Source organism: Cheilinus undulatus, linkage group 9, assembly GCF_018320785.1.
Source record: "Cheilinus undulatus linkage group 9, ASM1832078v1, whole genome shotgun sequence".
Classification (NCBI taxonomy): Eukaryota; Metazoa; Chordata; class Actinopteri; order Labriformes; family Labridae; genus Cheilinus; species Cheilinus undulatus.
In genome coordinates, this window is record NC_054873.1 from 29,016,774 (window position 1) to 29,043,556 (window position 26,783).

Here is a 26,783-nt window from a genome sequence, read left to right on the forward strand (position 1 = left end):
CTACTGTATGTCTGACTGCACTCTCACTATCTGTCTGCGTGGAAGTGTATGTGCGCATGTTTGCCTGTGTGATGGAGGGGGAGGAAGAGCTGGGATTAGGCAGACTAGATCAACATCACAGCGACTGGGAGGACCCAGTCCTGCTCTCATGGCCACATATGTAAACCCGACTACCCCAAAAAATAGGTCAGTGGAACACAACACACGCAGATGCACACAGACACACACATGCACCAGTATCAACTCAAAGAATCACTGTCTGCCAGGCGCGCCTGTGCCTCGTTGCCCGTCTGCAACCCACGTTCAACACTGCCACGCACGTCTTCCACAAACGTCCTCTGGACTGGAACAACAGGATTAAGAAGGGGGCAGAAAGGAGGGAATAGCGACACTAACCCACCCCCCTCTATTTGACCCCTGTCCCCACTCTCTCCTCTCTGCATGCTCTATGCCTTAAAAACTTCTGCTCTGAAGCTGGAGCTGCTCTTGTCAGAGACGTGCAAAGATTACACCGGCAGTGGTTTTTACAGCACAGCACACAACAGAAGCAGAGAAAACATGCTGAGAGGAACAGAAGCAAAGAAATCATAGATTTATTTAAAGATTTAAATTACAGCTTCTCTCTTTTTTTAAATAAAATCTGCTCATGCATGCAAAAAAATCTTAATTCTATTGACATGCATGCATTCAGAATCACTGTTTTACTGTATTTCTCTCTCTCTCCCTCTCTCTCTCTCTCACTCTGTCACACTCATGCCTTGCAAATGAAATGCAAAGAGTTGGCAGGCTATGAACAGCCGAGCCTTACTTCCCTTACTTGTTACTCAGGGTGCGGGATCAGCATGCATTTTTTTTCCTTCTCTGGTTGCTCTTACCTTTCATAGCTGAAATCACAAAATACATCATTAAGCTTCGAGTCCATAAGAGAAGAACTATCACCAGCGCAAAGCCCTCCACTGCTGTCTCAGCAGCAGCTGGCCAGCACAGCTCTGTCTCTCAGCCTCCGAGCATGACCACACCAGAATCCATGTGACTGTGACATCAGTGCTCATGTCTGGCTGCTCCCCACCCACTTGCCTTTGATTGGCACAGCGTGCAGCCAGTAGGGGCGCTGAGAGCTCAGGCAGGGAAGCTGGCCGTCTTCCCACTGATTGCAGTCAGAGCCTTGTATGCCGGTGAGCTAGACACAGCACACTCTCCCTATCTCCTGTGCCTTATCTTTCTTTTAAGTGCAAGGAAAGAGTCAGAACCAGTTCCAGCAGAAACCACGCTCTTGCTTTGCTCCTCTTGCTTTTAATAAGTGGTGCAATGTCGAGGATGAAGAAAAAAAGTCAAAGAGGGGATAAAAGGCTAGACAGGGATGACAGAGGGGTGAAGGAGAAAGAGGGCAGAGGAAACAAGAGAGAGAGAGGATGGATAAGAGGGGATGTGTAATTCTTTCTGAGGCTCAAAGATCGAAGCGCTCCCCCTCCTCCTCCCTGTCTGTAGATATGAGTGATCAGTGTGAGGCCAGATGTCTGTGAGCAGCGGTGGGCCCTACATGGAGAGAAGATGAGTGGAGCCCCAGCTTCTTCCCCTGACCTCTCTGAGGACCTGCATGCTCCACTCTCACTCTCTCTCTATCACACTCTTTTTGACAGGTGAAGAAGGCGAGATAGTGCGGGAAGGGTTGGGATGATCCCCTCCACCCCACAGCGACCAGGCGATGAGTTTCTTGCTATCATACCTCCCTCACTCTCTCGCCCCCTGCTTCCCATTCTGGTCCCTACCTTTCCCTCTCTCTCTCTCCCCGTCTCTCTCCTCCCCCTCTCCTTCCTCGCTCATCCTCTCTCATATGATAATCTGTTCTGACTCCTAACCAGCTGCCTCTCTCTGATACAATATTCTGGTTTTAGTGCAATCCAGCCTTGGCCAATAACCACCATGCAGTTGGCATTTCCATGAATAAGCTGGCGCTTGTAGCATCTACAAGACAAACATCATAGAGTTTCAGTTTCATGCGCTGCAGTATTTGAAACCTAAAAATCAAAAGTGAGGAAAATGTTTTCACACCAACAAAAGTTCCATTTTTATATTTCAGGAGCTAATTTAAATTTCCCTTAAGATTTCTGAAATAACAAAGCAGCTATCAAAGAGATCCTGGTCATTTATTTGCACCTGCCTTCCATTAAAACATCTATATTCAATGGATGACTTCTATGATGCTCTGTTCATTGAATAAAGGTTCTTCTAACCACGTATAAAATGGAAATGAGTACTCAGCAGCTTGCAGCATAAATCTTCCCATGGCAATGTTTCATTAGAACCTCTATGATCCATTAGAGACACTAAACACATTAACGCACATTGTGTCAACACTGGTCTCTTATTGCGCACCGTCTAATGAACAAAATATCATTCAGCGACTGATAGCATCAAATGGAGCGTGCCTGGGATACAAACTATTCAAAACAAGGAGATGTCACAGGCAGTGCTTGTGTCTCATTTCGTTATTTGGCTTCTTCCCACAAGATCATCAAAGTTCACCAGATGAGTCAGGGCCAAGGCCCACGCAGGAACATGTTCAACTGCCACTATCTGTGGTTGTCTGGCTGCTGTATCAGTCGGCACACAGCGGCTCAACACACTGTGGCTTAACGCTGAGCTATGGTTAACAAAACAAAACATGATAGCAGGGGCTGAGTCTGTTGCCTGGTTATCTGAGAGGAGGATAACATCCATGCTACCATCGCAGCATCAGGAGGGAGTTGGAAGGGGTGCATGTTTTGTCTGCGTACAATCTGTGTGGTGGATGAGAGAAGATCTCTGAGGAATCGCTAAAGGTTAGAGAAACTACACCAACAATTAAACACTGAAGTTAAACCTTTATAAGTTTGCAACAAAATTCTGCTGAGCATAGGCTTTTTGTTCTTAAAGACGTGGCAGTTTCATTGAATTAGATGTTTACTTCTCCCTAATTTAGTCTTTATGTTTAAAGGGTTAATTCACCCAAATTTAAATTAAAATTCTGGGGACAGAATTTCTTGTGACATTTTCTGCTGCCTTTGCTTGAGTTAAGACACAAATCATGACCCTTTAAGTGGGTGGTTCAAATCTATCTGGGTGTCTTTGTTGCTGTAATTCCCCAACTCTATCCTCACATTTCCAGTCACATTTTTTCTATTACACTCTACAGGAAAGACCCAGCATGCACCCGTCCATCTTTATTTTGTTAAATTGATACTGCAAGTTTGTTATTTAAGGTACATGAGTCCATGGCCACACAAGACATTTATGTAATTGATAAAGCAAATTTAATTCATAAGTTAGGGATGTCACATTTTAACATTTTTAATCTCAATTAATCTCAGACTTTCTATTTTGTGTCACATTTTAAAATCCCACTGTTTTACATTTAAAATGCCTTTCTTCCATTTAGGATTTTTGTACTGTCTGAAACTAAGCATTATGGGTCCCTGTTTGGATATAGACCTGCTATTTTTACATTAATGTATTCATATTTAAATATTAATTTTGGCTGGTTTGCCCTTATTTGGATAGGATGCCCTAACTGCTTTTATTTTGAAAGAAAATAATGAAGTAAAGCTTAACTAAAGTGTGCTGAAAAGGAAAAGATAGCATATAATCAATGCAATTATCAAAAACATTGCACTAACTATGGGCTCTTGTTGCATCTCAGTTAATGCATAAATGCTGACAGCGCTAATACAAACACAACAATTGTTAACAATGTTTCTAGAAACCACACAATCTCTCAATCCAATGCTAGTAATTTTCCCTTCACAAGTTGGATTAACATCTCTCTAAGCCTTAAGCCATTTTCTAACTATTTTGTCTTGCCTACACTTACTGTGTTATAAAGTTTATAAAGAATCACCCTATTGTGCTGAGCCAAGCTCTAAACATCCTTTTGTCAGGCTTAATGCCTCTTTCCATACATGGTTACAGAGGTAAGTCAACGCAAAGTCCATTCATTCCTTTGGGATGTCTGATGTCGTGAGTAGGAAACTCCTCACCTCTGCGATATTTTTGTCCTGAATGTACCGCAAGTATCTTGGAAAAACTGAACTTTTGCGGTACATTTCGTAGAGACTGTATGGCAGTGTGCTAGCTAGATAACAGGCTACGACGGCTCATTTTTAACAGCTTGATATGAAATGCAGTCAACCACTTTGACTTTGATATGAAACATATCAGGATTTATGAGTTGATATGAAGTAATGCAAGATCGTTTAGGTAGTGTCACATATATTTGAACATTTAAATGAACAGGTAGAAGGAATGGTTAGATGAAAAATGGGATATTTAACATTTAAAATCTGAATGGCTAAACAAGTTAGCTTGGCTCGCTGGCTGTTCTTATGTTCTTATATGAAATATTTACTGTGTCCAGGTTGGCCGACTTCTTCAACTATTTCTTGACATGCAGTGTTAGTACTTTTTTCACTCAGTAACTCCAGTAAACACATATTCTAATCTGCTTGAAGGCGAAGATCCAAACAATATCATCCTCTCCCTAGAAAAAGCAGTTCCTTGTGCTGGACACTAGGAGGCATGGTCTGTATATTTACAGATATACAGACATCAGTCATGTGGAAACTTGGTGTAAGAATATGTGTGCTGCAATGATATCAATTTTAAAACCATATCAACAACATTCACATATTTACAAGAAAACTCCCTGCTTTTCTTTGTATTGGCTCTATTTGTGCTGTTATTCAGAGCAGTGGCTGTCTGCAGGGACACAGAGGGACACATCACAGGCTGTCTCTCTTTCTGCCTATTCAGACTGTCCCCTGCATAAAGTGTGAAGACATGTACACTTTGATAAAGCATGACACAATGATGGAACAGCTTGTTGCCTAGGCCTGTTGCAAAGCATTGTGGGATATGAAATGGTGGATAGCATTAGCTGCTAACATCAGAAACGTTCAAAAATAGTTTTAAAAAATGGATAAAAAGAGTTACTTGTGAGTTTTTAATCTTTAAATACCCTGGAAATTCACATCATTTTATTAAAAAAAAAATCCTAATCAGTATCCTAATAAGAATACAACCAACTAATAATCTCATCTTGCTGTTGTTCTCTGTACAGTTGTAGTGCCTCAAACTGAACATAATGGAGTTTAAAAGCCCAAGACTCCCTAAGGAGAAATGTTTCCTGCAAAGCTGCTTCATTTGCTCTTGATCACACTCTCCCTCGACTGCTTCACATTACCAGTGACAGTATGCCAATACCAGCTAATACTCGTTCATTAGGGCATTGATTAAGCCACAAAGGCACTGACAGTCAAATGTCTATGTGTATTAATGTGGTCATCACTGAAGGATGGTCATCAATAGGAACACTTCAGTCAAACATTCCCTTATACTCCTGAGAGCAAACAGACATGGAGATGGGGGAGCTGGTGAGACATCGGGGGGAGAAAGGTTCTGTAAATGTGTAGTTATGGGCAAATAGTTGTGTTGATCCTGTCACTGTTTTCTGTGGCGTTTTAGGAGCTTTTTGTTCATTTTCACTTTCATCCTTCTATTATGGCTCCAAGAAGAACTATAACACTAATGGAAGACAAACATCTCTGTGTTTTATGATAGTAACTGGGTATGAAAAGAGATGTGTAATTTTACACTTCACTATCAGTCCATTTATCCAAGTTTTGGTCTGGCCACCATCTTCAAGTTTTGGGGGCAGAGTGCTCCAATTGTAACCTGACACGCCAGATGGATTTGTTTCACACATCCATCTGGAAAACCTCCCATAGACGGTGTTTGGGAAAGAGAAGAGCCTTTGAAAAAAAGCTCGAAGGGTGATTGGATGAAAGTTCTGTCTGTCACATCTTTACAGGCCAATAAGAGCAACAAAACACATGACGATTAGACTCTTGCCGAATCCAGTCAGGAGAAGGGTAAAAACATCATTTCTGCAAAGAACAGAACTCGGTGCTGTTCTTTGTTATTCTTTTAATGGAGAATTGTTGTCAAGTTCTGATAACTCACTATCCATGCTAATCTATTCCGCTATAATTAAACCGGTCTCTTGTCGCTGCTTGCTTACGTCACGACTCCGCTGTGCCCGGAAGTACTGCCTCTTATTCCTGATTGGCCCTGTCACTTTCTTACAGGGCCCAGTCTGTTCAGATGGGAGCCTTGCAAGATGGATTTGCCAGTGAGAAACACGGAAACGGGCGAATCCATCTGCTTTGCAAGGTTACTCCCATTGTAGAAATATAGAAAACTTCTCTAGGTCTGAAAATGCCGCCTTTATTCTGAATTGATAGCATGACATTTTGGCATTCAGTTGAAGAAGTTCATGCGTCTCCTCATCCTCTTGGATTAATTCAAGCAAATGTATTTACTGTAAACAAGCTCTGTGAAATGGATTTCAATTGAGACGAGGTGCAGAGCATCCACTGGTGCCCCAGGAGGAGACGGGAGGACTGGAGCTGATAATGGCCTCATTAGCGGTCTGTCAGGAGCCGTTCCACGCACATACTCACCATGCAGCTGATCCATGTTAACTCTTACAGCTCTGGACCTGCCTCAAACCTACAGTCTGCACATTTTTGCACCCTGACCCCACGGGATAAACACTTATCGACTTCCACATTTGGCGCCTCCATTCCTGTTGCATGGCATTTTGAAGAGTCGCAGCTTATATTCTACCGCAGAGCCACCTGAGTGTTTGGAGCTGTAGTGCCATGCAGCCTGAAGCAGCAGAATTAACAAGCTCCAACAGGCACTCCATGAAAACAATACAGATCAATTTAATATAGATGCCAAGGAGTGGAGGGCATAATATTAGAGCCATAACAGCACCCGGCCCACACCACACAATCATAAACCAATTTAGGGCCATTCCAGGCAATTTCCTGGGGGCTTCCACTTGTGGGAAGACTTCAATAAATCACACAGACAACAAAGGGAATATCTATTTCAGTAAGAATGGAGGATACTATTGGGTTGCGTCCACAGGATGGAGGAGGGTTTGCATTAAAAGACAAGTTTAAATAAGAACTGCGAGGGTTTAAAAACATGCAACATGCTGCTGCTGTGCCTCAGTTTTATGGTATAATGTGTAGCTACAGGAAATGCTGTTAACTCATTACGGCTAATGGATTTTCCACACAGCATAACAGCGTCTAGTGAGGTAGCAGCTGTGGCTAAGTCTCATGTTTTCTTAACAGTCCCGCTCTGATCAGATGACTCTACATTAGTGACTATACACAGTGGCTGTCCAACCCTTTATATGCACAGCAGCCCCGGGGCCAGCTCAGCACTATTCTCTCGCTTTTCTATCTGTCACTCAACACACACACAAACACAGTATTTATAGAACAGCGGGGTCAAAAAGGAAAAGATTTGAAAGCGTATCATTCCTACATAGGTGAAGTGTACACCTGTCAACTGTCATGTAATCAGGATCAACAACACAGCACTTATAGTGAATGGTTGACAAGGCTGTAGCCTTTTGTTTTACTGCCATGTTATTTATAGAGCTAAATTTAAACCTCTTTTTGAACAAGCAGAAATAAGAGCCTCTGGTAATTCCAACTCAATTGAATCAAATGTTTTCTGACAAAGAATAAAAATAAGCAAGTAGTGTGTCAGTACAAGCAGAGGCAATTTGTCCTGCACGGACTGACCGAGCTGCGCATCATTTCTGAAAAACTTGTGTTAAAATGACCCCTCGCAGGTATAAAAGAGGTGGTGACAAGAGGCTGTGAACAATATGATAAGCAACTTCAAAGCATAAGTCGCCCTCAGCTGCTGTTCTAGCTGCTGTTTTGTTTGGTGGCAAAAGTGGATGTTTAGTTGTCGCTGTTATTTTCCTGCTGGGTGTAAAACTAAGTCGGAAGCGAGGCCTTTTCTTCTGCTATCTGGGCACTTCAGTGACAAACACTCTGCCCAATAGAAGTGATTGTTTAATAGATTGATACAAGCTTGTGTGATAGATTCAACAAAGTTTGTTTGTAACTTGAATAAATCGGTTTGTTTATTTGCTTTATCATATAAAAAGGCAGTGGTAAGGAGAGATCATCAGCACCAGTGGAGTGCTATCATACATCTCACAGAAACATTTTTTTCAATAGATCAATAGAAATCAGACTGAACAATGAATTGCACTGCATCTCTTTTGTGCGAAGCCGCCTTGGGGGAACAGAAAGGAAAAAAAAGGGATAGGAGGATGGAGAGAGAAGGAGCGAGAGGGAACGAGGAGGGGAGATTATCGCAGGCATGGCAGCCTGTGTGAGAGGCTTAGCCTGGCTAGGCAGGGAGGTGGAACCCTGTGAATTCTAATGAACTGGCAAGACTCCCCCCAAAAAACCAGCCCCATTTCTGTGGCGTGAGGACGACAGGAGGGAAGGAGGAGGTGATTAGGGGAGGCGCGGACCCTCTCCTGCAAACCAAACAGAGCAGGTCATTTTCCCTGTGATAATTATGGCTATAACCAGGCATGAGGGATTGGTAATGGACCTGCTTATTCTTCATGCCCTGCACAGGCAACCACTGAGCCTGTCAAGGGGAAAAGCATGATGATGTGTTTTTTTTCCTCCTCTTGGTAGGGTGACTCCAGTAAGAGTTGCAGTAGCTGCTGAAAAGGGCAGCGGGGGAACTTGGCCTTTGAGGGAGAAGTTAACGAATGAACTTCATTATTGAGGAGCATACCAGGGAGACCCCCCGGAGTGTGTGATGTATTACCCAGCGTCAAACTTACACATTCCCCCAACATCACCAATATAGCCCGACATGAGCTCTGGGGGGAGGTGGGCGTGTAAACTAAAATAGTTAACCTTAAGGCTTGAAAAGAAGAAAAAAAGAAACTGTAAAGATTTGCACCAATAAAAATGTTTTTATAAAAGCAAAATCCTATTTTTAAACCTTTTAATAAGTCTCGCTGAGTGCTCTCAGAAGAAAACAGGTTTACCTTAAACTAACACATCTTTAATGTGACTTCAGGTGGTGCAGTCTGTCCACTGAGGCCGTCCACACCAACTCAACTTAGATTACTCTCATTTATTAAAGAAAGCAGCTCTGTTCAAGCATGAAAGTAACTCTTCCTAACTTCTATGGGCTTTATAAATTCAACCTGACCCACAGGAGCGGCTAATGTTTTCCTCAAGATTGAAGGAGATCTTCAGGCTATGTGCCACGTGCACCACTTAGCCTTCTCCCCTCTTGTCCTGGGCCTGGGTGGAGTTTCTCTACGGCGGAAGGGACCAAGGAGCTGTTTTACCGAGCGCACTCTCAACACTTTTTACTCTTGACTTATGAGGATGCCATGGGTGCAGGGGAGTGATTCATCACTGGGTGTGCTCCTCTTGCACCCTCACACATTAGTAATGTGGTCCGCTGAGGAGGAGTCCTGTCATCAGTCTGTACCTGGACCCTTCGAACAAGGTAGGTCAACAGGAGGCAGCGGCGGATGGCCCACTTTTAGTCTTTCACAGCACCTTTAAGTTTCCTCCAGCTGACCCTGATGGACACACTAAGACCATGCTGCTAAAGGGGAGACACTGCCTGGGAGCTCTGATTGGTTCTCTCACTGCAACCGTTGACTCAGTAAAACTCGTCTTACTCGGAGAAGAAACTCAGGAAGAAAAGGAGGAATAGGCTCTCCATTCACATGTTAGAGTGTAAAAGGTAAAAAGGAAGAAAAACAAACAAGAAATGATTCATAGTTTGCATGAAAACTTCCCAGACTTATCCATCTGAAACCGCCTCGGGGAATTTCATCACAAGGCTCCCAAGTCTTCCGTAATACAGCTGTAACAAATAACCACACGATCATCTCTTTCTTCACAAAAATATAACGCCACTTTAAGTCAGTATAAGCCTTTGACCTTAACATCGCAGGTAATGCACATTTAAATACCTACCTCAGTATTCATGTTTGTCATTTTACTTGTGAAGATTAGGTGTAAAAAGGCTATTTGAAACCAAAACACAGGATTAAGGGATAATGCTGCTCTGTGTCTTGTGAGTCGACCTTGATTCTGTAATCCAGCACAATACTGGAGAACAGCACATTTCTCTCTCTCTTGTACGTTCAATACTCCGACTGTAGAACAGCTCATACTGATGTAATGGCAAGAGCATAATGGCAGCACGCTGAAAGAGAAAGTAATCGGAATTAAGGAGAAATTCATTGTTATGACTGTGGTGGAAATAGAATAACAAAATGTGTACAAAGACACTTTTAAGGCATGATTGGGTATAAAGAAGAAGACACCTGGAAGTATTAGTTGATAATGATGTAGGAGAGAAGGAAATAAAGTTAAAAAACCTGAGTAAACTGATTTGAATTAGCTGCTCTTTAATGACCAGGTTGAGAAATGAACATGATCTTTAAAGTGAGCAAACCCGCAGACAGCCACGGAGTTATTAGGGGGTGCGCCATTTAATCAGAGAGGACGCCAATTTAGCATGACGCTAACTATACAGGAGGGGCCCTCTGTGGCAGCAAATATATTATAGAGCCTGGCAAGGCCAAAAATAAGGGGGGGATAAAGGGGAGAGCTTTCAGGGGCCCTGCCAAATAGAGGGGCCATGGGGGTCAGCAAGGCAATAATCCATTGTAAAGTTAACCGTGATAACAATATTATATTTTTTTTATTTATGCCATTGTTTATAGACTTCTTCAAAATGTAAACCCCTTTTTTAAAAATAGAATTAAAATGGGTTAATAGTGGTAAAATGGGTTAACAGAGGCAAAATATGAACAGAAAGTTGCAAAAATGAGTTAAAAGTGGCAAAAACAGGCAGAAAAGTGGTGGGAAGGGTTTAATAAGTGGCAAAATGGCTTTAAAAGTGGAAAAATTGGCATGAGAAAATAGTTAAAAATGGGCCAAATTTGTTTTATTTATTCTGGAAAAATGGGTTAGAGTTGGCAAAAATTGGTTGAGGCAAAAATAGGCAGAGTTGAAAAATGTGGTGAAAGTGGCAAAAATGGGTAAGAAACAAAGTTGCAAAAAAGGGTTAAAAAGTAGCAAACAGTAAGTTGGAAAGATAGTGAAATTGAATTTTAGCAAAAATTGATTAAAAGAGGCAAAAATGGGTTTAAAGTGTCAAAAACAGGCAGAAAAGTGGTGGGAAGGGTTTAATAAGTGGCAAAATGGCTTTAAAAGTGGAAAAATTGGCATGAGAAAATAGTTAAAAATGGGCCAAATTTGTTTTATTTATTCTGGAAAAATGGGTTAGAGTTGGCAAAAATTGGTTGAGGCAAAAATAGGCAGAGTTGAAAAATGTGGTGAAAGTGGCAAAAATGGGTAAGAAACAAAGTTGCAAAAAAGGGTTAAAAAGTAGCAAACAGTAAGTTGGAAAGATAGTGAAATTGAATTTTAGCAAAAATTGATTAAAAGAGGCAAAAATGGGTTTAAAGTGTCAAAATGGGCAGAACAAATAATTCAATGCAATTGAAATAGTTAAAACTGGATATAAAATGTGATTTAAAAAAGTTTTAAAGTGGCAAAATGGGTTAACAGAGGCATCAATAGGTAAAAAGTGGAAAAAAAAATGGGTTAAAAATGGCAAAATCAAAAAAGAAAAAAAAATGGGCAAGAAAAAAAAGTTGTGTAAAGGGCTTGAAAAATAGCAAAAATTTGTTTAAATTGGCAAACTTGGCGGAAAAAGGTAGTGAAATGAAAAATTCTCAAAATAGGTAAAAGTGGCAAAAATCTGTTTGAATTGGCAATAACAGGTGAGAAAAAAATGGGTGAAAAGGGGTTAAAAAGTGGCAAAAATGGATAAGTAATGGCATAAATAGCAGAAAAGGTTGTGAAATTAAATTTGACAAAAAATGGGTGAAAAGTGGGTAAAATGTGTTTAAATTGGCGATAATACGTGAGAAAATCTTATTGTGAAAATAGGTTAAAAATGGGCAAAAACGAGTGAATTATGGCAAAAATGGCAGAAAAGGCTGACCAAAAAAAAAAAAAAAAAGGCAAAATTTGAAAAATAAAAATGGCAAAAATAGGTGGGAAAAAGGTGATGAATATGGATTAAAATGTGGCAAAAGTGGGTGAAAAGAGGGAAAAAATGGGTTTTTACAAAAGTGTGCAAAACTGATGAATAGCGGCAAATAAAAGTAGCAAAACTGGGCAGAAAAAGTGGTTAAAGATTTAAAAAAGTGGCACAAATTTAACTTCAACATCATAACCCAATAATAGCTGGCTTTACTTATCAGCTCCAAAATGAAGCAACCGTTATCCAGGATGCTAGCAGCAATGCTACAGACCCAACCCACATGCATTGATGTCAATAAATCCCATTCTCTGAATTTGTCAGGCCCAGCCACTTCTGTGAGCATGCCTTAGTCAGGTGTCACCTGAGAAGTGCAGGTATGTACGTGCACTCTCTGTCTTATTTTCTTGACTTCATATCTCCTTTCCTGTTTTCTCCCTCTCTCTCTCTTTCTCTCTCTCCCTGCCGCAGACACAGTACAATGAAAACCTGCCTTTGATGTCTGGGATCCTATAATGCTGAGCAGTAGAAATCCGCGTGCCTGTTATCTGTAGAATCTTAATGATGACGGCTAACTTCACAATGGGTTAACCGCATCCCTCTGTTCTTGCATTGCACACCCACAGAAACACAAATTAATAGCAACGGGGGAAAAAACAGCATTTCTCTAATAAAGCAGATTCAACAAAATGTGCACAATGCGATCAGCACAAATGTCAATGTCTAATATCACCGACAGCTTTTGTGAGCACTTCTGCTTTCTTCTGTGTGGATGTAACTTTTTTTCAGTTTCCAAACAGAATGAACCGTATTTGTCGGAAAGATATGATCCTCTCTTCAAATTTTCCTAATTGAGTTTCAATAAACATTTGATGCTTTGTATGCAAACAGTCTGGTTTGTTTAGTTTTGTCCTGACATATTTTTCTTTTCTTTGAAGCAGCGTAATGATCACTATTGATCCTGAAACCATGCTTACAAGATATTTCAAAAGAATTTTATTATATGGGACATCTTACTCACTGCATGGTTTATTCAACAACAGTCTTTTGAATAATGCAGGAATTAAATTATAAATGTTAATTTTACCCACTTTTATTCATGCATGATATTGCATCAGGATTTTCATAAGCTGAAAAATCCATAATGGAATATTTCTGACAATAGTTAGCTCCTCTTCGGTATGGTGTAATTTGTCTGAAAGTGCACTTGAAGGCTATCAGATAGACGCTGGTCAGACGAAACGCTCACAGACTGTGTTTGTGTGTATGGCTGCAGCTTGACGGTGAAACAAGGACATTTAATTATGGCCCCCATCTTAAAGCTTCCCCATCAGCATCAGTCAGGATCATATCTGGAGGAGCTCCATGACCTCCGCCTCTGTCGCCCTCCATGAATCAAACCTTTCATTACATGCTGACACTCTTGTCCTGTGCTGAATGTGTGTACACCATGGGAAAGTGATGAGGCATCGGAAACCTGATGAGTGACGGATAACCTGCGCTTGTGCAAAAGCCTGGCCAAATGTGCGCCGCGGCGAGCCCGAGGCTGTCCGTGTCCTCCCGGCTATGCCAACTGCTTCGCCTGGCAGACGCCGCCATCTCTGTGCAGCCACTCCATCCCTGGCCTCGCTCACCTGAGGTGGCAGACAGCCGGAAGAAGAGAAATCGGCCTGCAGCAGATGGGGGCCACTTACTTTGGCTGCTTCATCCGAGCATTGTGTCCTTGTCACATGTCACTTACTCTTGTTTTCTGGTCTGACAACACTTCAAGACAGGGCCCTTTCAGCTTTGGGTGAGACACAAAAGGGAAAAGGGGGTGAGGAAAAGCTGACGAGGCCTCTCCCCGCTCTGGCTCAAATTCTCTGAAAGAGCCAGCACCAAGAGAAGAACCAGATTAAGAGCCAACAAAAGCAGAGCACCCCAAGAAGAAAAAAGCTGTCCTGCACCCCTATGGTTCCCCTCACCATGCTGCTCCTTATAAAACACCCCCAGAGGTGATAAAAAGAAGCGTCTTACACACAACCCTATGCAAAGAAAGTGCGTGCACAAAGGCCATTTGCAATTCTACGAAATGGCAGACAATGCTTTTACTGAAAAATGAGGACCTGCCATATTGTGCTGGAGAGGGAAAAGTATGGCAGAGGAGGAAAAATGGAGAAAAATCATGCTGGCCTGGTTTACGACAAATAGATAGCTCTATTGATTTCCCTTTTACAGAGACTGTCCATCTCTCACTGTTGTGATTACACTGACCTATTTCAGAGAAAAAAATCGCCGTCTATTATAGATTAAACCAAAATGTCCAGAAAGAAAATACTCTCTTTGTGGAACAAACAAATAGAGTAAGATGAAACATAACCTACAGTACAGAAGGAGAAAAAGATTGTGTCAATTTAAGTGTTCAATGTTGCTCTGGGAAAAAGAGGAAACAACGACTTCTTGTACCACGCTGAGAATCAAATAACTTTCTGCAGAAAGAGCGGCTGTGCTTAGTGGGTCCTGCATTGTCATTTCACTTCCAACAAAAAGGCAACAACATTAAAATGATTGCAATATTGCTGAAGCAGTGTTAAAATATAATAGTGGCATTTTTACAAAGTTGGAGAAAGGTTTAAGTAAAAACAACAAAATGTGTATTAATAAACTAATGTGCAGCCTGTGCTTCTGACTACAGCACAGCTCAGCGTTGTCTGCTTTGTGCTGATGTTTCCTCTGAGTCTGTGCTGCTGCTGCTGCTGCTGCTGCGTGTGCTCGTCCTGCTCCACTATGTCTGTGCTGTACGTCTCACTAGACTCTCTCTCCCTCTCTTTTTCTGTGTGGCTCAGGGGACTCTGGCTGGCTGATCTTCATTATCAGCCCTAGCTTAACAATGTACTGGATGCACTTCCCACATGAGTGCAACTAACAAATCCCCACAGAGCTGAATCAAGGCAACAATGTGATGAAATACCTTCAAACAACCACTGAGCATGGAACACTGAGCTATGCAGAGACAACTCACACTGCCCCGGGCGATTCCACAGGAGTGCGCCTGTTGCCAAGCAAAATTAGACAGCAACTGGGACATATTATTCTCCTAAATTGGCAATGTACAGCACTATTAAGGACCATAAATCTCATGTTTGATTAGCTGAAAATATCACACAGAGCCAATGCATTAGCATTCTAGCACTCAAAAACCTAATATACGTCATTTGGAGGTGCAGCATGATGCTTCACAGGGTAAAAGCTGTCATCCTGCTGCTTGAACACAGAGAGCATTATTGGAATTAATAATGCTGTTAGCATACTTTTCCAAACATGCACCGCACTACTTTTAAGAGTGAAATTTCAAATGCACAAAGGCATGAAATCTACAAACTCAGGCGGTACAACTCTGAGTGAATCTCAATGACTGATATAATTTCTCTGCACTGTTTTTCAGAGGCAGTGCAGAAGAATCTCAATCATCGGGTTGCTTTAAAAACAGATTGGCTGTACTATTACTATGTGAGTGCAGATCTCTGACGAGAGAAACTCAATACAAGCTGCTGGAGACTAAATGAAGATGCAGGAGCATGGCCGTGTTTCTTAATCAGTGTGAGGAGTCTGTCACCACAATGGAGATAAATACAGAGAGAAAAAACTGGAGCTGGATCCATAAGACTGAGGAGAGGAAGCCTTGTCTGTCTCCTTTTTCTCTTTTCCTGGAGTTACATTCGTGCTACTGCCTCCCTCTGGCCGGTCGACTCTCATTCTCGACTCTGAGACACATTCACAGGAAACTGGCAGAATAACAGAAGCAACTGTGAAATATAATGTCAGTAAATACAACCATAAAATAAAAATGCAAGAACTTTTTTATTTTATGATTGCACTTTTATCTGGGTATTCTAGAGATAACACAGCCGATTATCCCTAGAAAAACTGATTAGTGACAGTGTCCGCACTGTAACCTCCTGGTTGTCTAAATCAGTGGTTCTCACGTTTTCGGCCCATGACCCCCCAAAATAAAGGTGCCAGAGACCAGGGACCCCCACTGTACCTGAAAGTGGTTGAACACGCCCATGCACATTTAAGAATAATCAGGTGCAGACAAGGCCGACCATAAGGGGGGATAAATGGGAGAGCTTTCTGTCGCTGAGCCAAACCCACGGGGCCCATGGGGGTGAGCAAAATCATGATCCATTATAAAGTTAAGCTGTGATAACCATAATCTATATCGAATCTGATAAAATAACCACTCTTATCAAATAAACAAATGTCTTTCTTTAATTATTTGTGTAGTAAATAGCCGTCTTTAAAATGTAAATCCCTTTTAAAGAAAAAAAAAAGAATTAAAATAGGTTAAAAATTGTTAAAAGGGGTTAATCATTGAAAGAAGGTGGAAAAAGTGGTGAAATTGGATTTTAAAAGTAGCAGAAATGGGTTAGAAATGGCAACAATTAAATAAAAATTGCAAAAAAATATATCAGTGGCAAAAATGGATTAAAGTGGAAAAAAATGGTACAAATAGTGGTAAAGGGAGTTCAAAAGTGGCTGAAAATGCTTTAAATTGGCAAAAATGTGTTAACTGAGAGAGAGAAAATAGGCAGATATTGGCAGAAATTGGTTAAACTAGCAAAAATGGGCATATCAGAGAGTGAAATTTGGGTAAAATAGGAAAACTTGGGTGTAAAAAGTGGTAAAAAGGGGTTAATAGTGGCAATAATGGGTCAACAGTGGCAACATTGGGCTTAAGTGACAAGAATTGGTTTAGAAGTAGCAGGCAGAAAAGGGGTTTAAAACTGACAAAAATAAGTGTTAAATGGCAAAAATGTGTTACAGATGATGGGAAAATTGATGGAAATGGGTTCAAATTGGTGTGAAGTGACAACAGTGTAATTTAAGAAATATGATTTTTTTTTTTTAGGGCATATGGGGACCCCCTCTCAGTGTCTTGTGGCCTCCAAGGGGGTCCTGACCCCAAGGTTGAGAACCACTGGTCTAAATAAACTTTCAAATAAACACAAAAAACTTTTTGCAGCAGGCGAAATTATTCTTGACCTCATTATGTTGTACTGAAATAAAAACTAACTCAGAGCTGACCTGCCTGTTTATATGATCTCCATGATCACACCACTACTACTTCTTATGCTATACAAAATGATTTGGATCTGTTTCCAATGATAATGATCCTTTCAACAAAGCATCTTTGCATCAGGATAGGAGTTTGTCTCTGTATGTACCACTGTCTTTTAAATGACTTTAAGCATTTTTGGAAATTCCTGGATAACGTTCACAGTACCTGTTATTTAGATAGTCCCCCTGCCCTCCTCCTCATATCTTCACCCACAGCCATGAAAGCATGCAGATGTCCTTGTGTGAGCAAACATGATGGAAGAGAAGGGTGGAGTGCAATAGAGCTCATCTGCTTTTAAAGAAACAGATGATATAGGTATTAATAAACACTGGAATCAGAGGTGATACCAGTGTTCATAAACTCAAATTTGACTTATTTATGGGGTTTTAAAAATGTAGATTAGAGTCCTAATGAAACAGGATCGTATTCCTCTTTCTGTGGCCTTTGGTAAGCTCAGACACTGACAGACAATTAAGATAAAAAGAATACATAAAGTCTAATGTACAATGCCATATTCCTAAAAAAAAATGTTTTCATTATGTCATGCCTATTTGTGAGAATATGGACATAAAAGTATTGCAAAATCAGAGGCCATTAAAACTGAGTCTGAGTCTGATTTGTGACAGGGTCCTCTCTGGAGCTTGGGCTTTCTACTCTGTCATTGTAACATTCAGATGGCTGTTATAATAGTGTAATTTTTGAGGATGTCTTATGTGACCTTTGACAAAGCAAACTGTAAAAAACACAAGCCTTAATGCGCATATGCTTTCCTTTGCTTTGCTCTAAACTGCAGTCCAGTGTATTCTGTGTGTGTGCAGCTCGGACAGAGTGCATTAGTTCTAGGTAATCAGGCGATCTGCTCTCTTAGAAGTGTGTGTAAGCTAGCTTTCTGCTATCCGAGCTGTGAGACAGAGCCCAGACTGCCGATGCTAGATTAGAGGTGAGACGTCTAATCTCAGTGTAATCAGCTGCTGCATCTGATCCTCCGCTCCACACCATCTCTTTCAACAGGTCTGAACAGAAACCCATCTCACGGCAACACAGCCTCACTCGCAGGCAGAGGAGGAGGTGATGGCGAGTATCTTGTGTCCACTATGGGTGGGGAAAAAAACATAGAATATACTCTACAAGACAGATTTGAAGCCCTTTAACTTTGGCTGTCACCTCTGTTTTTGAAAGAATCTGTTTGAAGGAATATATCAAGTGCTACCGAAAGTCCATAAAACAGAGCTTACGTAAAACTGTCAGGGAAATGTACAGGAAAACCACAGCTGACATCTTTCTGAGAATTATAGCCCTGTGGTTGAAGAAAGTGCTGGCTTGGGGCCACCCCTTATGTGGAACGTAGAAAAAAGGGAGCAGAGAGGGTGACAGTAAATCTACATAAGGTCTTTATAGCAGCCTGAGAGGGCAGAGGATGTCACTGTTATTGGCACAATGATATAAATATCTGTTTTCATGGAATACTTCACCTCATGATAGCTCAATGATTAGTCCGTTGGGTTGGATGGAGGAGGGAGGTGGATGGAAGAAAGATGGGAGAGGAGTAGAGGAGAGGAGAGGAGTCTGCTGCCAGTGAACAGCTGCCCCTGTAATTTATATTGATGAGGGGACAGGCATGGCGGGGAGCTTCCAGCAGTTTGATCACTCAGGCAGAGTGGGGAGTTAGTCAGAGACACGGCCCATCCCTGTGGTCTGGGTTGGACTGGGAAGACCTCCTAAAACACACACACAAGCAAGGCTGCCAAACTCACATTACGAGTGGCAGCTTGTAGAAGCTAATGTTTTCACTCTGAGAGCAGAAATAGATCCACAGCCTGGCTATAACCATGTAGGGCAGAGCGATCTCCCTCATTATTACTCCAGCAGCCATATAATCACCAGGCTCCTCTGAAAAAGACCTTCACTCCACATCCTCAATGACCATTAACTGGCCCTTGAACTCCTCCTTGTGCACACAGTTCTGACGAGCTTCTACAGCCGCTTCCTGTCTGCGAGGCACAGCAATCAACCACTTGTTAAGGCGCTTTACTTTGATTTCCTCTCATGGACGAGATTTGAATATTTCTCACTGAAATGAGACAGCGTAGTCCAGTCTCTGCCCAGGGCTTTGAACCCAAGACTCTTAAATCATGCTCTTTGATTTGAGCCCCCTTCCGGTGTAGAGGTGCTTAGCGACGCACTAATTAAGATAGCGGGGCGGTGGATGGTGGGTCAAAGCGTTTCAGTTTTACCTTGAAGATATCCTGATACAAACACACACATACAGACATGTCAAAAAAAAAGGCATAACCCCTCCAGACAAGCAAATAGCTTAACACACAATCATGCTGCTGTTTTGACGGGGCTGTTTGAGTAAGGTAGAGCTGTCTAACATGGAAGATCATATCCTTTGCCCTGCTGTCTGATGTAAGAGAGAGCCGGGATGTTTTACAGGGCGAAAGGCAGCCTCTCACAGTCTGAAACACTCCGACCGCTCTTACAGAAAAGCCCTCTGGCCGTCCCTCTCCACGAGTTTCATCAGAGTGATCAGAGTGAAAGGATAGCCTTCAGGGCTAGTTTTTCACATTCACACAGTGGGGTATGAACACACATGTACACGCAGACATAGACACACCACTGCACACAACACAAAAGTCTTTTTACATGCTTTTTCGATTGCACTTCACACGTGTCAAAATACTGAACAAATCTGTTGGAAATCATTGATTTCTACAGGTTTGACTGTTCATCAATTCTTCATGAGCAGACTTGAATTTAAAAGGCAGCTGTGCTTAGACGAGCCTGTGTACTATTGTTGCAGCAGACAAAGAAGTCTTGCATCTCACATGTGAAACATGTGTCATATAGAATGTCTGTATCTTTCAATTTTTGTGATAGGAACTGTACTTGAAGAAACCCTTAATGCAGCCTCAGAGGTTACAAACCACACAACACCACATCCGTGTTGTTCAGCTGCAAGGCCTTGCAGAAAACAAAGACTTGCTTGAGCACACTGTCTGCCTCTACAGTGCATGATTATCAAACAGTCATAAGACTGCATAGCATTTTAATTTCCTCTCTGGGGCTTTCATCATATTCTCTCCAGGCGGGAGAAATACGAAATAGTGAAAGTGGATGGCACAGATCTAATTGAAGGTATTGATTTATTACAATTCTAGTCAGGCAACAATATGTATATGGGCACTGATGAAAGCAGAGTCTACATAGATTTAAGATGTTCTCTAGTGTTCATGAAGCACAGAGAAATAGTTTGTTTCCACAGTAAGACTGTGTAGACTTTCCATGCATTATTACAGCCTTAAAACTGAAAAGCGACAGAAAAGGAAAAGTAATAAAAACTCTTTGTACTCACAGGTATGTGTCTTCTTTGTAACTGAGATACCTGCAAAGAGAAAACAAAGAAACCATGAATAACAAAACAACTAAAACATGCAGCACAAGGCAAAATTAACACAGAGCTTGCACTTTAGTTAACTAGTTATGACGATGATGATGAGGTGAACCCTGTGGTCCAACAGACTGTCACTGTCCAAGGTCACTGAAGTGGCAGGCCCAGGGCGATGGGTGTGTAGGCTGGTGTCTGACCCACTACCATGCTACGTCAACATCCACCACAAGGTGGTTAAAACATTATCCTCTTAGGGCAATGAATGAAAAATTATGCTTAAACAAACAACATCTGAAATGCTAATGTGCTGAGCGACGATGCTGATTGGACCCAAGAACATGAGTAAGCCCCTGGCCCAGAGCAGGATAGAGGCACACTGACCTCCAGGTTAGTAAGTTAATCCCTCATTTAAATAGATAGCCTTATTCAGATCAGCAGAGTGCATACAAAAACAGAAATACAAAGGTATAATATTAATACAAATTTAAATATTGATTGATGTACTCAAAATTGCCTGGTTCACTACAGAAGAAAAATGTAACAATTACAAGAAAATGTTGAATGGTGCACAGTATGTGAACACCGGCATGTCTCAATCAAAACTAACAAAAGATGAGTAAAGACACATTGTTCAGCTCCATCCAGCTGATTTTCACATTTTTAGGGAAAAATACTGTTAAAGTGGCCTTTCTGGTACACTCTTCAGTAAACTCGTAAAGCATTATGGGATTGCTGGCAGTGTTTTACCTCATCCTTATGTGAAGTTCAGCTACGAAAAATAATCTTGTTTTAACCATACATTCATTTTCTTTCACTAATCTGGGCCTGGGTTGTAGTGGCAGCAGGCTAAGCAAGACAACCCAGACATCCCTTTCCCCAGCAACATTTTCCACCTCTGTCTGGTGAATTTGAAGGCCTTCCCAGGCCAGATGATAATCCAGCCAGCCAGTCCTGTGTCTACCTGAGAGTCTCCTTCCAGTTGGGTGCACCTGGAAAACCTACACAGGGAGTCGTTCAGAAGGCATCCTAATCAAATGCCTGAACCACCTCATCTGGCTCTTTTCAACCCGAGCAGCGACTCTACTTTGAGCTCCATCCAAATGTCCGAGCTCCTCACTCTGAGCCTAGCCACACTCTTGGGGAATCTCGTTTCCAGCACTTGAACTCACCATCTCTCTTGTTTTAAGGATTAGAAATTTTTAACTTATAGAGTGTATGTTTTTTTCTCCCCAGTGTTGTGGAGGTTGTACGGGGGGGTTGGAGTAACATGTTATGGGGGAAGAAACCAAACACAGAGGCGATGGCAGAGAATAACTGTGGTCCATTAAAATTAAGCTGCACAAAACATAATGTGATACAGCTTCTAGTAGCATTTCACACTTCTTTAAGTAGCAATCTTGATCTAATATTCCGGGTTTCCAGAGCAACAATAAACGCTTGATGTCCTTCATGGTGACTCTGTCCTGGTCATTGCGACAAGACATATCCTGATCATAAATTCAAAAATTTTAATGGCCTTGAAAATGTAAAATATTTTCTGTAATGTAATAGTCAAATGAAACATATATAGAGCCACAACACAGAAGAAGTCTTTTTAAATGTAGAGACATGTGGAAAAGGAGCCACAGGCCAAACTGGATCTGGGCTGCCCATTCATATGGGGAGCGCCTAAACCACTTGGCCATCTGCACCCCAGAAAAGAAGCTTAGCATTAGTTCATACAGGACACAATTGACATACAGTCAGTCATGATCAGCTGAAGGCCAGCTGATCCCAATTATCGCCTCCCAGATCCCACAACCAATCACAGCTCTTTTTCTCAACATAGCATTGTATTTAAATTTGACAAACTTCTCATCAACGCAGTGTCACACTGAGCAAAAAAATACAGCTTAAAATTTAAAAAATAAATTCCAATTTGTTATTGTTATTTTCAAAAATGATACCAACTTCTTAAATGTGACAAAAAAGAAGGCCTAAAACAGTCCCCTGTGGAATATCTTTTCAAGCTTTAATTTGTGATTGAAAAAAAGAAAAAAAAAGCAGCCACACCCAAAGCAAAAATTGTATATAACATCACATGTTAAATCATCTCAAATACTTTGGTAGGTTAGTAAAATCCAAATCCAGTAGGTTTCACACTACAGCAATGTAATGAAGCTGTTACTGCACATGGTCTAACCTCCTATGGCTGTTATCCAGCCTGTCTCCAGAAAGTCACATCATTTTAACAGGTGAAGACAATCTGAGCAGCTTCTTGTTTATTTGGAATCAGAGTGAATTTGTACTGAGGTTAAAACATTTACGAGCAGTAAAACAAATAAATTAGCATTATTGCTGGCTTATGAGCAGTGATGAGTCTCATTGTGATTAAGTGTCCAGTCTGACTAGTTTGAGTCAGACCTGGCTCAGGCTAAGGTGAAGCCAAGCTGCTGATGCTCATGCTGTTCCTCCTCACCCCTTCGGGTGTCAACTCATCGAATGAACCACTTTGGTTCTTGCTGTGGCTCTGGCTGCTTCTCCTGTCTGCAACATTGCTCTAATGCCCCAGGAGCCTGACGCGGACGAGTGCACAGCCAGCCATGGTCCCCAGCGGCCTGCTGGATGCTCATGCTTTGCAGGGCGATAGCACACTAATAGATCCCACTTGTCATGCGGAAGCAATGGCTAATTTTTCTACAGCTTGCATTTGAAACTCGGGGGATGGCTAGCTGACATGATTCAATAACTTTCTGTGAAAAGGCGTCTGGCCGGAGATAACAATGTTTCAGACACGTTTGAGGGGGAACGAGTCAAAGAGCAACGAGGGGGAAAACAAATAAGCCCTTCAGCCTCCTACAGACATTCACACTGAAACACATACAATTGATATCAACTCCAGCGAGCAGACAGAGGGAAAACAGTCACCTAGAGGCCAGCAGTCTATGATGGAGCTGGAGCATTGTTCCAGTGCTCAGGGCCAAAAGCTTCTGTGACATTACGCAAGAAGAAAATAAACAGTAATCCAGTTGTAATTCTTTACCTCAATCAAATGACATGGAACCCAGTAAGAGCTGATGGTCCATTAAAAAGCAGCGGTTTCAAGGTGCAGCAATACAAGGCAGCTGTAAAAGCCTGTATTAAGCAGTTATGTGGCTCTGTGTTTTGATGGGTAATACATTTTTATAGACCATGTAGGGAGTAAAGCTGGTGTGCTTAGTGGAAACTGCATTAGAAGGAAATGCAGTCAGCTACTTTTTCCTGGCTTTTTGTCAAACCTTACACTACGATTACATTCATATTAAACAGTCAAAGGCAATTTTGAGTTAATTTTTTCTATGAATTCACCATAACATTTAGAAGATGAAAAAGTGAAAGACAATCTTTTGTTAAAACTGTTGTTTTATCTTCTCAAGTGTTAACATTTTTTTCAGACCACAGATTTTAAAAACAATGTTTTGCACTGCAACACAGGAAGCAAAAGAATCACCTTCTTTGTGAAGGTGTACGTACAGTTTGTGTTTGTGCTTTAGCACAAGGTTAGCCACAGAGACCACACTGATAATATTCACAAGCTGCTGTGCTGTCACCTAAAAAGTCACAAGCAGGTGTGGAAGCTATTTACATTTACTCAAATTACTCTAACTGACTAGTGGTTTTGGACACTTGTACTTTTTGAGTACATTTTAAAACCAGTACTTTAACATCTACTTTAGTAAGTTTCAACCAGAGCAAGTGTACTTTCACATGAGTAAAACAGCTGACTACAAAGTAGCACTGTTGCACACAGCAGAAACCGTAGTGGTGTTTGTGATGTGATGTGAGACACATTTGCACCATGAGTGAGGTTATCCGCAGTCAGAGTTCCCACCAGTGAGTTTAGGAGCTCCTGAAAGATAAAAGCATATTACCTTGCTGTGGGATTGACTCTCTGCTTTGTTGCCAGAGGAGACCCACTTTTCCACAGACTTGCGAGAGCTGAGTCAGGAACACTCACATATTTAACTATTTAATTGCAAAATGGATACATTTTTAGTTGGCAGAGAAGGCTCTGCTCAAAAGATGCTCCCTTGGTTAATGAAGCAGCATGCTTTGACCTTCCAGGAAGCACATAGCTAGAAACCCTTATCTGGATAGAAACAATAATAACAATGTGTACTGAATACAGAATAATAGGTCAAAAGCAATTAATCTATAGTAGCATGGACCTGAATATGAGGGAGCAACAAGCTTTATGCTATAAAGGAGGAGGCTGGGGTGGAGGAGGTGAAGCCTTGCCAGCAGCAGCAACATGGTGCATCAGTATTGATGCAAGCAGGGATTAGTGAGAAGTATGTCAAATATTTGAATGGACTGCTGTGTAGTGTGAAAGAGCTGTGATTGGCTGTATGAAATATGACTATCATGTCCTGCATGAACTAACACTGAGCTTCATTTACTGCAGCTCTGTCATACTGTGACATTTTTAACACTTCAAAAAATGTACGTAGTTTGGACCAATATAGACACTTTTAAAGTGTTAAATTTAACTCTACAGGAGTTTAAGCAACATTGTCAATTTTTCTGTGTATCTAACTTTATTATAGACATGTGACTTTACCTGAACAACATGGTTAGAGATCTGTTCTCTGGTTATTTTTGCCTAGAAGGACTGATCATATTTTTATTGTGCAACTCCTCAGCACTCTGCTCAGTACTTAGTCCTTAATGTAAAGCTTAAATGAAGCAGTCGTGTACATTTCCACTTCTAGTCACAAGTAACAGTTCATCCATCTAACTGAGTGTGGTGTGTATTCCCTTATTATGTAAAACTCCCATTTCCTCACTGAAGTGGAAATGCTTAATTTAAAGGCTTAAGCTTATTCAAGAAGGGCTAGTTGCTGTAAAGGTACCCTTGGGAATTTCTCAGTGCAAACAGAAAGCTTTGTTTACAGGACTTTGGATAATATTGTGTGTCCTAAGGGCCTAAAATATGAAAAAAAAGTAAGTTTGTTTTGAAACCTGCATTGCTTGTTAGTCCTGCAGTCACTGTCTTCCCCTATGCTTGTGACATCCAAGTGTGTCCTAAAAGCCTAACTAATACTTTCTCAACAGCCCCACTAGTAGGTCATAGATATTGGTTGTTAAGTTTGGGTTTAAGTCAATAAAGCTAGATGCACAAATAGAAATAAAATGTACCCAAAATTTAAACAAAATAGTATGGAAACTCCTCTCTTAACTGATTTGTATTGAGCTGCAGACAGACAACTGTCTCTGTCTTGTATATCAAAGGTTGGTCTGGCCTGTTGCTATGCAGGTTAGGGGAAGCAGAAAGGGTGGTATATGGGCCCACTTCCTCCTCTATGTGTCATTCAGAGCCCTGTGATTGGAGGTGGCAAGGAGAAGGGGCCACAAAGCCAATGAATGAGTCAGGCAGTGAGAAAGAAGGAGTTAGCTCTGGGCACTGACATTGGCAATGCCTGCCAGCTCATGTCTTCTCCGCTGGATGGCAGGTTCAGAGGTCAGTGTGGAGGTGAGTCTCTCCTTGGCTGAAAACAGGCCGCTATAAACACGCTTACAACCTCAGTATCGCCTGTACATGTTGCCATTATTTATTTTAAAGCCAAGCTGGCTGTCTGTGTATGAAGTTGCAGCTGAATTTTAATTTCAGTATTACCATTTGTCACAATGGAAGGAGGGATAGTTGTCATTGGCGGCCTTTGATCACTTATATTTTCCCTTGCACCTGTAAACAATGCAGCATATGTTCTCATGAGACTTCAGCTATGCTATAGAGGAAGAGAGATACTTTGCAGGCGACTGGAGGTTAACCTCTACCGCATCTATCGGCAGGGGGGGCACACATCCTGTAAACATGCCATTTAGACAGAAGGAGAGCGAGTGTGGGGTTTGGCAGCCTCAGTGCTGCAGAAGCGCCATGCCATCGAAGGCGACTCAAAGTGACAGCGCTGTAATGAAGTCTGAGGCGCATGGCAGGCTGTACGTCATAATTTCAGGTTCCTTAAAGCCTGACAGGGAATGATTATCATGGATGGTTATTGTCACCCTGCCTCCCTGGGAGACGAGGCGTGCTCTGGGGTTGTTGCACCGTGACATTCAAAGTTACAGTCTCCTTCATATAATGGAGCTGTCCTCTCAGCGCGCTAATGGGAGCGATCCATTTAACCTGTGCCAGAAACACACAGACGAGGAAGTTCCTAATGCGAGGCCTCTCCCGTGGGGACGTCACACTCCCCCCCTGGCTGCTCCCTTCCTGCTGCTTGATTCATTGACTGGCGCTCCTCACTTATCCTCATTCACTGTTCAGTCTGGGGAGACAGGGAGGCTTGCTTCCTGCCGCCTGCTCCACAT

At 41.7% G+C, this 26,783-nt stretch overlaps 1 protein-coding gene across 2 annotated transcripts in view; it reads right to left on the reverse strand.

Annotated features, from left to right (window-relative positions):
* The window catches only part of roraa (RAR-related orphan receptor A, paralog a), a 279,484-nt gene that overhangs the window by 62,271 nt on the left and 190,430 nt on the right, over nucleotides 1–26,783 (reverse strand). The window contains exon 2 of one of the 2 annotated variants that reach the window (XM_041795782.1): nucleotides 20,418–20,447. In XM_041795782.1, coding sequence (XP_041651716.1) covers nucleotides 20,418–20,447 — 30 coding nt within the window. Of the gene's footprint in view, nucleotides 1–875; nucleotides 1,007–20,417; nucleotides 20,448–26,783 lie in introns of those variants that run through there. The other variant, XM_041795783.1, reaches the window with a different exon arrangement.